Below are 12,100 nucleotides of genomic sequence, written 5' to 3'. Positions count from 1 at the left end.
ATAGGACGAGGTTGGATAAAGCAATGCTCCAGTCATACCATGCATACCGATAAGATAGAGCTCCCGGAGTAATCATCTCGGGGACGGTGGAACCGGGAGGGCTAGGGGGTTCCCCAAATTTCAAGCAAAAAATACAGAAAATAATAATTTTACAAATATCTTCAGACCCCCTGCAAGTCAGCGCCTCTGGCGCTCGCTTGAAAGACCCACAATTCAAAATACGTTCTGCCATCCCTTTCCGACGTGTTCACCGGCGTCAAGCGGAGAGGTGATTGCAGTACCATTGAAATTTTGTCGGTCAACAAAGGATTATCGCGACAAGTGTTTTCATGAAATATTACTTATAATATTGCAGTCCACGTGAAGATTAACCTTATCGAACTTCTAATTTCTCCTACAACAACTTTTGTGTTTGATACATTACATCAAGACCTTGAACTTGCTATTAAAGTTATGTTCCATTGATCGAGTACTACTGTAGGTACACGTTTGAAGCATCCTAGTCGAATTTGGAAATAACTGTTCTTCTCCCGCTTGGGTTCAACCCCTAGCTATACAGCGCGCTGAATGGAGAGTTCAGGGGTAGAACTTGGCTACAGTGGACTGACTCAAGAGAGGATTATCCTCTATGAAGACATGATTAATCATCACAGTTACATAAACAGCTAACGTAAACAGCTGTGAAATTAAAGCCTGAAAAAACATTCAGGTTTGTACGGGATTCGAACACAACACCTCTGGGATACCGCTGTGTCTAACGAACTCACAACGTGGCTGGCTCCCAGTTGACTTGATAGCTCAGTTGGTAGAGCACTACACCGGTATCGCAGAGCTCATGCTATAATACAGGCTTGCACTGATTGCTTTAAGGCTACATCAATTCCAACCGCCACTACTACCCTCCCCCCCAAACCAAGGCGCTTCAGTCAGCATTTGCTCCCCCAGTGTGAGCATTTTTCTGAAATAGGTCAGCCTCAGGTGGAGGTAGGATATTGTCAAAAACAACGCTTTCTTTCGTATTTTATATATGTTTCAATGTTTATTTAGGTTGATAACGCCGTTTCCTAGCAGGGCGGATCCCTCTCTCCTCACCCTCCCCTCCCAGATGGAAAACATTTCCACTGCTCTTCACTTTTCAAATTGTATTGCCAGTATTTCTTCTACCTCACGCCAGCACGTACTTTCACATTGAAACTCCTACTAGTAAGAATGTAGAATATGAAATGTAGATATATATTTTTTCCTATTATCTCAACTAGTTCTATCTAGGGTTACATGTTTTTTCTTTTACCCCTGGTCGTTCCACCGTTTTGCTATTGAGGAAAAAGAATACCCCTTTAAGATTAACAGCTACTTCGACAATAGGGAGCTTAAGCAACGACGACGAGGAAGCCGAGGACGACGTCTAGTAAAAAATGTATTTATATTTTACCAACGAAATTCGCGATTGTCTAGATCTGTTCGGTACGCCAATGGCTCTTAAAACGTGCTTAAGCTAAGTATGCAGCGACGCGGATCGACGGCGTTCAATTCCAAATGGAAATACGAAAAACTAGCCGTCGTCGTCCACGTTCCGTAGACGACGCAGAACTTGGTCATTTCACGTTGTTGTTTTGCAGAGGACGGCAAAGAAATGTACAAAGATTTATAACGCACGTGCACAGCTATTCTTTTGCTCATTAGACCTTTTGTTTAGTGATGTTCTCGTTGCCGTTGTCGTCGTGGTTTGCTTAAGCTCCCTAATGTTAGTCTGAGTCAATTTATCATTAATATGAGGCTAGGCGAATAAAAAGATAGCATCAATTGGTTAATTGTATCTGTATCTTACTGTATAGATCTACAACTGTAACTCTAGAAATACTCTAATATAAAGATAATTTATAGATTTAGCCAAGCCTAAAAGCGGAGCTCTTGGACCAGGTTGTTCATAGCGCGATTAAGCTAACCCTGGATAAGCGGCAATTTTGATTTGAGTTTTGTAACTCTGTGGTGAGGATTTCTGTTTATACCGTTTGGTCTTCTGTTTTGAGTTTGAATAATCTCAAACTACAAAAACATAAGCAGTAAAAAAACATTTTTATCGAAGATAAATTCTTACTTCAGTTAAATTTCAATCCTGGGTTAGCGTTAATCGGTTTCCAAACAACCTGGCCCTGAGTACAACAAGAAAACCTATTTTTGTTGTTGTTTTTTTTTGGGTGGGGGGGGAGGGGTATTTTTGTTACACACGTCCACTTCCAATGGTGAAAATGTTACCTAAATTATCTAAATTAATTTATGCACAGAATCTGCATAATTGTGTCACTGCATCCGTATAAGTAACTACATGTTCTTCTACTGGTTCCGTTGTATATTGTCGCTACAATCCGGGTTTTTTCGCATGCCCTCAATTGAAATTCTGCAAAACATACGAAGGTTTCCCAAAGTCGCCTAGCACCTCTCTGCTCCGCAAAGGTTCGAACGTTCTTTATAGAAATTCGCTGTTTCAAGTGAGTGCAGGCGTAAAGTGAAATGAATCAATCGGCGAACGCGCCTTCCTCCGTCGCCTTTCACATAGCCCCGCGCCTGCAATCACGTCCCTCAGCGTATTCTCCCCACCCGAATAAAACCCTTGAGGCTCTGCGAAGAAGAGAGGCCTCCGTTGCCTCGTTGGCGCAGACAGATTTTCGAGTGCTTGCCTGCACCATCAGGTAGAAAGCAAGCTACAGCTTACGGACTCTGAGGCGGTGCTGATGCTGGAACACTTTGTAACCAAGGATACGAATGCCCTGGAGGTGGATACTGTGGAACTGTTTCCTGTCCAGGGTAGGGTGGTGGAGTTTCTGAGGGATATGGGCATGCTGGCGGCGGCGAAGATGGGTTAGTTGGAGCTGGAACATAACCCACTGGAGGGAGTGGGTAGGGATTTGCTGCTGGTTGCTGAATAGGAATGGAAGGAGGATGTTGAATCACTCCTGGTTGTGTAGTATGGGATGCTGAGGTCGTGCCAGTCATTGGCATTCCAACACCAGCTGCTCTACTGGGCGTCTTCTTATGCTTTGCAATAAACACGATACAGCATACAAGCCCGATAAAGACCACCACACCGACAGCAACGCCTATTATCAATGCCAACTTAGACGCTAAAGTTGAATAAAAATGAACAACTAAATGAGCATAGATCGAACTAAATTAGCACAGGTAATCCTACGACTGCCAGTGCGATTAAAGATTTACCCTCCCGAAACTGAACGAGCCTTTGCTCGAGCTTTCATACTACTATTCATACTTATTATTCATACTCTGACTCATTAATTAAATGATTGGGAAAATTACGAACGCGCACAAATTTATTTGAATTGTAGCGCAAATGCTTTTTAAAAATGCGATAAATTGGTGAGGTCATTTTGGATTTGTGTTTGAGGAAACCTCGGGCAAGGAAATATCACAATTGTCGTGACGTCATCGTTTTACAAAATCTCAGTTCTCAAAATGCTTTCCGTCCACACTAAAAACGTGAAGCCGGCGTGTTCAAATTTCTCCCGTTTGAAGAGCGTTTTCGAAAAGCTCCGTTTTCGTGACCGATTAGAATGGATAGTAGGCCTAACCGTAGAAAGATAGTTGTGTTTTCAAATTTCTGCAGCGTAGTGTGGACAACGACTCAGACAATCACGGTAGGACGAAGTAATTTTGCAAATAGAAAAATAGGTATGATATTGGTATGTTATTTTCGTCGCAGCCGTTACTTTGGTTATAATTAGGTTGGGTTACTTAGGTCGATAGACTACAGAAGATTTTTCAGCAATAAAGAAATTGAACAGGCAAGATTCAATGGAAATGAATATCGTCATCTTTGTTTGCTCCTTTGATGTTTACCTGGCTTCATAACCATTCCCCATTATTAACTATGGTATAATCAACCGAGGATTGCTCCGTTGCAGTTCTTGGTCCATTGGCCACATCGTTCGGGAACCTTTCTCCTGACCAATTATTGCGGAAAAATTACCAGTTAAGATTGATTATTTCCTATCAGAGAGACATGTGCGTGGAATCATTTGTTTAAGTCCTCTGGGCCAATGAAAATCACTGAAAACTTGTGACGGTGTCATGATAAAAGGGGCCTTTTGATGAAAAGATCTCTTGGAAAATGAATAATTTATCGAAAATTATAGATAATAATTGACTTCTTTAACTTACATGGACTGGGTTTATCCTCTGCAGTGAACGTGGCGTTAAATCCTCTGTAATATAAATCAGTGGAAAGATCTGCTCTAAAACGCACCCACATGTAGCGGCCACTAGAACGAATGTCCTCTGGTTTTCTGTATCCACAGAATCTTCCTTTACTATTACTATAACTGGACTTTCCATCTAGAATCTCCACATAATCAACTGTACAACTGGATCTAACGCTTGGCTTCAAATCAAATCTGTCAAACCTGAGTTTCACAATCTTTCCTTCTGGTACAGTGATGAGCCAATCACAACTCGAACCTGGGAGGTAATATTTGGGATCCTGTGGACTTTGTAGAGTACCATATGAGCCACTTAAAGTCAGGTTGTTATTGTACATGTTCCCCGTGAAACACATCTCCTTAGAAAAGGGAACTATGGAGAAATGTACAGATGTTACAAGTTCAGTTCAGAAAAACACTTCTATTCACTTGACTCCCAAGATGACTTCCGCTAAAGTTGTCGAAACGTCAGTCACTGATAACAGTAAGTGTTCTTTTCAGAACTTAACACTGATCCCACAATACAAACCAGGTCATTAACTCCCAAGAAAAACTAACCATTGGACTAATTAGGCACCTGTCACACTGAAGATCTATAATATATAGATTTAGGCCAGCCTAAAAGCGTAGCTCCTGGGCCGGGTTGTTCAAAGCCCGATTAAGCTAACCCAGAAAAAGGTAGAATTTTGATTTGAGTTTTGTAACTTTGCGGTGAGGTTTCTGTATATTGTTTGACCTTCTGTTTTGAGTTTTAATAATCACGATATACACAAAACAAAACAGCAAAACACATTTGTATAGAAGAAAAAGTTATCATTCGATTAACTGTTAATCCTGGGTTAGCGTAAACTGGCTTCCGAGCAATCCTGCCCTGTTTCCAACAAGCTAACCCAATATGAGCCCGCGATCCAATTGATAAACAGCGCTTGGTCAGCGGTCAACTTCAAGAAAACACGTGACCTCGAGAAGCCGTAAACATGAGCCCGCGATATGGTCACGTGATAATGGTCAGCGGATACCTTGTATTGACAGGTGTCAATTGATCATAACATGGATGTCCAATATCAAGGAAGTACACGGTAAACCAAGGCTGCATGTCTCTGTCAACCTATTATTTGGAGTATGGCCGCCATGTTGGGCAACTCCGCCGTCGCCGTCGTCGTCGTCGTCGTCGTGCGTACGCGCCCACGAGCAATACCGCTAGCCATGATAACCATGAGAAAATCAACTCATGGGTTTCCTTTTCTTTCCCATATGAGTATGGGGCTCCGCTTGGCGGCCCTTCGGGCCGCCGGAGCTCCGCTATTAATGAAAAGGAAATGCACAAACACATCTCAGAAGAGGGAGCTATCTAGAAATGTGTAAATTTTACAATTTCAGTTCATTAATTCTTGGGAATAACCAACCATTGGGCTAATTAGTATCTCTCACTTTCAACTGATAATAATGCAAAGGAGATGCAAGTGTAAGAATATGTCACACAAACATATATGTAACGAAACAAAGGTACAACAAATCAATTGAAAACTACCAATTCTTTGGTATTTTTTCCTGCCATGCTTTGCCATAGGAATAAACAAACCACTGACAGGGTCTTGTCTGCTGAAAAACCAGTCTTAATCTTATCAATGGTACTTACTGAGGTCTACAGCTTCAAAATGGGCTTTGAAACCTTTGGCCTGTCGCCAACTGTTCTGGGAGTTGGAACGAACCTTCACCCACATGTACCTTCCTGTGGAGTAAACATCAGAAGAACTACTCGACTCATAGTATCCACAATGAAGAGCAAGTTGTTTACTTTCTTGATCCTGTCCATCACGGACCTGCACATAGTCTTTATTGTTTGTTAGTTGTTTACAACTATAAAAAACTGTTCCAAAATCAAGCTCTTCAAATTTAAGATGCACTCTTTTTCTGGCAGGTACAGAGATGATCCAAATGCAAGTGGCATCATCTGGGTAAGGAACAGGGTAATCAGGGGTAAAGAATGTACCAGAAGACCCTCTGAGCCAGTGGACCTTACTACTCCCATATGGAGGACGACATATCCCAGACGCTTCCTCTGAAACAAATAAAAAAAAAACATTTATTTAATTGCCAGTGGTAAAGAGAGTGTGTGCTGGTGATTACTGTCAGGTTAAAACTTGACCCTATCATTGGCTCTTTTGATTGGCAGTCCCAGGCTCAACTGGTAATGTAGTAATAGTGATAGTCTGTAGTAATTTAGTTAATGCCTTGACACAGGGAGTGGTTGCCCATTCTGCCGAGCCAGGGGCTCATACCAAAAGTGCTCGGCAAAAATGGAAATACAAAAATACTTAAGTGACAATATGCTATACAAGTATTATAATATGGTAAGGTAAAATCTGAGTGTTCTGATTGGTTCTTGGATTTTGCCCATATGGACCATTCCTATGGAAACCATCATAAGCCATGTATTGCAGCAATAGTGACTTACGTAGTTTAAATACTATGTACTAATCCTTGCTAATCCTTGCAAAGAGAAATCCATGACTCAAGGGCATGAAAATGTACAAAATATACAACGGAGGCAGACAGAGAAATCAATCCATCCAACCCCACAACACCTTGGCCTGATGTGTTAGTGTCTGTATTACAGAGACAGAGGAATAGGACTATTAGACCAAGTGCATTGAGGAATGTCCCTTTTGACCAGTATTGTAATGCTCTAGGGATAGAATATGTTCCATTTCATTGTTGTTGTTGTTGTTAAGGAAGGGAGATGTCATATTACGTCATGCCACGTGCTCCCATCGGGCCTCGGGAGCTTGAGGTAGAACCTCTGGTATCCACCATATTGTCCGCTCATGCTGTCATGTAGTACCCGTAGCGTTGTTAAATAAAGAACATAGAAGACAATATTGTGACAGTTTTAAGAAATTAAACAGCTCTAGTGAATAAACTGTAAACGTACCTTCTTTAACAGCTGAAAAACTGAAGCTAAAACCTTTGTAAGTGCCAAAGCTGCTTGTTTGGAACTTGACATACAGGTATTGGCCACTGGAATAAATAACATCTGGATGTGTTGTTCCACAGTATGATCCTAGGAGGCTTGAGCCAGTATTCATACCATCATAAAATTTTAGTCTGTCACCAAAACATAGACTTTCCAACTGGAAATCACTGAATATCACCTTCACTATATAGCCATAAAGGCTATTGTCCACTTTAATTAATAATTTACAGTCCAGGTTATTGTTATAATTCGATGGATAGTTGGGACTTGTAACAGTTCTGTTGTAGAATTCAGAAGCAATAACTGTCTGTGACGGTCCAGAAAACCCACAATCTAAAAGGCAAGAGAAAGCTAAGCATTAAAAAATATGTTAGTACCGTAGTACCTGCCTTTATTTCCTCTCAAAACAAACGTTGAAAACTCACAGTTCACAATGGGCTCAAGCTCAAAAGGCACACATCGACCGCATGGCCTTGGTCGATGAACAAAGTCACAACAACTTGAATAAAACTCTTCATTTCCATCAAAGACATACGTGTATGAATGTATACGTGAGAGTGAGGTTTTCTGAAAATTACAAAAACGTATTAAGTTCCAAATGTTTCTCTGAATAGCAAAGGTGAAATGTTAACTTACTGAACTGTTTGCTTCGAGCTAAACGAACGGCACAATAGCAACTTTCTGACAAGCTCCCGCGATTCAAAACACTCGCTTACTTGAACACATGGTGACTAAAGTCCAATGGTCACGTCATGTGACCCACAAAAATCTCCCAAGGGGAGTCGGGAGTGACAAAACACTAATCCTTATATCATCATTGACTTCAGCTTAGGGTTCAGCCCATATGAAGGCTCATATAACATGCTGATTACAGGGATAAATAAACAAAGGACCAGGTGACTATAGCAAAAATCTGAAACTAAAAGTCAGAAGACAAAATTCCCTTGTTTGAAAATCCAAGACTGGCAGTTATCATTGTTTAAAAACAATTAGAAAGGGACAGCCAGAAATGAGACATATTTAGAGGACTCTGATCTGCTGAGATTCAATCAGAAGTTCCACCGCTTTCTAGACACTGCTTGCTACCCCTAGTACACAGTCTTTGCATGGAATCTTCACCTCTGGGTAGGAAAAATCAGGACTTGCAGGGGTTGTGAAGGATAGCAATACAGGAATTATCTAGGAAGAAAAATGCAAACCACAGGACTGTACCTCCTAAGATTCCCCTCCCCTCCAAAGAAAGCCTTTTTCCTTTGAATAATTCCTATAGGCATAGTTTACTAAGGAGTTTGCCCCAAGTGTCAGTTAAGTCCAGATAAAATGTCACTTGTCTTGAACTTGTATAAAGTAACATACATAGTAATTCTTTTAAAGAAACCTGCATTGATCAGCTTTTAATTTGTTAAAGAATGGTATTATCAGGGTTTCAATTACATGTAGTACAAGCTGCAGTAAATTATCTCACTACTAGCTAATATGTCTAAGTTGGACAAAAAATACCAAAAAAAAATGTACATAGCATATACATTTTAACATCATATTATATGTGGCTTTGCGCACGATGTTGGTGTACAATTATTGCGTAACAAAAACGGTCTCACGCTAGATTTGCTATTATTTCTCGTCATTCTTAAAGCCAGTGGTCGTAAAACTTTGCAGAATTAAACTTCCATCTATGTGCACCCCAAAAAGTGAAATTTTCTGTCTGAAAGAAATTTATTAGTAGAACAATAACAAAATTCCGAAAACAGGTCAGGCAAAAAGTACCATTTTTCCCCCATTTCTTGATCTAAACGTCACTACTAGCTAATATGTCTAAGTTGGACAAAAAATACCAAAAAAAATATCGAAACACCAAAAAAAAAAATACAGTAGCATATACATTTTAACATCATATTTTATATGTATGCATGCATATATAAAACTACAGCGTATGCACATCCCATTCCAAGAACTAATTATTTAATTTACTTTTCATAAAAGATAGATACATGTAAAAACTACTTACCTGTTAAGCTCTGTGCAAATGAAGTTCTTGCTATCCAGGAAGCCAACACTAGACCTGTAATCCAAGAGTTGTGAATCAGTAAATGGTTCAATGCTGCTGGTGATAACTTGTGTTTCTGTAGCTACTACCCTAGGATGGTATTAAATAACTTACAGGTCCATTGAATTTTACTTGGAATCTCAGCATTTCATTCACTTTTCCCATTTAACTTATAATCTAGGGGTGAAGAATGATAAATACAAGACTTTACCAGAAGGTGAGACTAGCGTTTTTCTTTGCAAGCCCAAGACATTTTAACTTTTAAACTGCGTGACGAGAAAAAATGAGACTGTGAAAAATTTTGCAAGACCCATGCTTTTTTGAGGGTCCATTCAGCACCCCTTTTTCTCCAGGGTGCAGACACACTCACACTTGTGGGGTGCAAATTCATCAGAATTCTAATTTTCACATTAAAACAACTGCATTGAGCAGCACACACAAAAGCTAATTCCCATCAAGAAAATGGACAAAATCATAAATTCAAGCATACCCCTTGACATAAAACATGACTATATTTATTCCTTCTTTGTGGTAGTGCTTAAATTAGAGCAGAGGCAAACACACAAAGCAATACAAATAAAACAGAGTTGGTGCCACAGCTATTGTGCGTTGCTGTTAGTAGTCTTTAACATGACTTTTACCTGCCAGGTCATATTGCAAATTATAATATCGATAGGGCCCTGCACACGCTCTGATTGGTCGAAAACCCATGTTTTATCAGAGTGTAAAACATAGAAAAGGCATGTTTTATTGTTTTTTGCCACATTACCTCTATATCATAAAGCAAATGAAGAAGCCTAAGCCTTGTATTACAATGTGATAAATCACTCCAGACATTTGAGAACACTCAAGAAAATGTAGAAAACACTCGCCTGCGGCTCGTGATTTATACATTTCTCTCGTGTTCTCAAATGCCCGTCGTGTTTTATCACAGTATAACACACGGCTTATGCTTCTTTATTTGTTAAATAAAACATTGACTGATGCTTTAAAATGTGCATCGAGTTATGTCTCACTTGAAAACTTTGGAGACCGCTCAAAACTTTGCTTTCCGCTGTACTTCAAGAAACTCTTAACGCTTCTTTAATTTTCTGCCCTCAAACTTCCGGCATGATACAAATGAAACGAATCGATTAACACAAGACGTCATCGATATTTTTGCTGTAAACTTATTGCACATACGATTCAGGCAAAAAAGACTATCACGATCTAACTGTATAGTTTCCAAACGGTTTTTCATAAGCTTAGCTTACAAGAAACGACATTTTTCTCATAACTTGAGTTTACATGAATAAGAAAATTTAGAGACATGTAAATTTTAGCCGTCGTATTTTAACAACGATGTCTGCAGTGTCTGCCGCGTCGCTACAGATGCTAATCATTGAGATATATAAACATAGCACGAGTATTAGACCGTACTGATGCCCACTGAAATAACTTTTTAAAGCAATTTCTCATTGCCTCTCTCTTGTTTACGAGTGCTGTGAAATTATTAGCCAGACAATGCAAAGTTTGGACGGTGTTTCGACTCTCTCCCGAATCTATAATTGATTGCAGCTGGCAAAGAAGTCGCACGGCATCGTTCGGAAAAGTAAACTGTATTAAACACACAAGTCTTGAACGTCAAAATAGTCAGTCAACTTACCTAAGATGTTCAACTTCAAGCCTGCTGTACGTGCCATTATAAAATCATTGGTGAATCGTCGAAACGACGCAAACAGCAAAGTTCAGCTGTGTTCATTAGCATGTTCCAGGCGTAATACATGGGGGCAGTCTGGGGAGAGAATCCAAGACCATTCTCGCGGAAGTCACGCAACCCTCCACAAAACAACGAAATCACCTTTATCACGGTAAATATCGACAATGAAGTTAGTGTCTTGGAAGATCAGAAAACATCAAGACGAAAAGCGACCTGCCATTCCACTGAGGAGGAAAGTTGACCGCCAAAGAACATTTCTTTTGCCCTGAAGGGTGAGACGGATGTGATCGATGTATTTATCCAGGCCTAAAAGCGGCGTTCCCATAAAATACTAATCATCCACTTGACACAATAACCTTTAAAGAAATTCACCAATACCTATTTTACTAAACCGAATGAACTAAACAGCAAAACAAACAAACACAAAATACAAGGAATTTGCATAAATAAATAAATAAATAAATAAATAAATATACATTTATATAGCGCAATTTCCCATCAACTGTCCATGGCGCTTTACAATACCTTAAAATTAAAATCCTAAGTTTAAAATCCTAAAATTAAAATCCTAATCCTTTAAAAACCAAAAATCCTAAATCCTAAAAGTTAAAATCCTAAGAATTAAATACGCTATATAATACAATTAGACTACAAATAAAAAGTAAAAAACTACAAATCAAGTGCACGCTTAAAAAGATAAGTCTTAAGATTAGCCTTAAAAACTGCCTCTGATGATGAAAGTCTGATCTGGAGGGGTAGTTTGTTCCAGAGCCTTGGTGCCGCCACGGAAAAAACACAACGTGCCTATCACTCCATCTGAGTATTAAACATTATATAATAATTAAATGAATGTGCGCGCTCTGATTGGTCAATCAGCTATGGTTTATTGTGCCAGTAAACCCATGGAAATTTCGCGTGTCTTCTGAATTATTATATAAAAGCAATATACCACAAGTTTATTTATGGTTTATAGGCTGATAAACCACTTGGGATGTTGGAAGAACACGAGAAGAATTCGTAAATCACGAGCTGTAGTCTAAATCTATAAAATTTTTCAAGTGTCTAAATCTATAAAAGGTAGAATTTTGATTTGAGTTTTGTAACTTTGCGGTGAGGTTTTCTGTATATTGTTTGGCGTTCTGTTTTGAGTTTTAATTTTCACC

At 39.5% G+C, this 12,100-nt stretch overlaps 1 protein-coding gene across 1 annotated transcript; it reads right to left on the bottom strand.

Moving 5' to 3' along the window:
* Positions 1-1,008: 1,008 nt before the first annotated feature.
* On the bottom strand, positions 1,009-11,015 carry LOC149103410 (tolloid-like protein 1). Its single transcript, XM_089274312.1, has 6 exons — positions 10,884-11,015; positions 9,200-9,253; positions 7,150-7,524; positions 5,854-6,276; positions 4,177-4,587; positions 1,009-3,122 (listed from the first exon to the last, which is right to left on the bottom strand). Exons 1-6 carry the CDS (start codon positions 10,918-10,920, stop codon positions 2,710-2,712), a joined length of 1,713 nt encoding a protein of 570 aa, XP_089130438.1. The 5' UTR covers positions 10,921-11,015; the 3' UTR covers positions 1,009-2,709.
* Positions 11,016-12,100: the final 1,085 nt, after the last annotated feature.

This window comes from Orbicella faveolata, unplaced genomic scaffold (assembly GCF_042242905.1).
Source record: "Orbicella faveolata isolate gen_17 unplaced genomic scaffold, um_ofav_v1 contig_35, whole genome shotgun sequence".
NCBI lineage: Eukaryota > Metazoa > Cnidaria > Anthozoa > Scleractinia > Merulinidae > Orbicella > Orbicella faveolata.
The sequence above is the reverse complement of the archived record's forward strand: the minus strand, read 5'-3'. Positions and strand labels throughout refer to the sequence as shown.

Excerpts from the sequence above, each read along its gene's own strand:
- LOC149103410 (XM_089274312.1), bottom strand. The coding sequence starts at position 10,920 with ATGGCACGTACAGCAGGCTTGAAGTTGAACATCTTAG. Across the intron at positions 7,525-9,199 it reads ATTTGCACAGAGCTTAACAG|ATTGTGGGTTTTCTGGACCG; the intron begins GTAAGTAGTTTT and ends CTTGCCTTTTAG. Across the intron at positions 3,123-4,176 it reads AGAGGATAAACCCAGTCCAT|CGTCTAAGTTGGCATTGATA; the intron begins GTAAGTTAAAGA and ends ATTCAACTTTAG.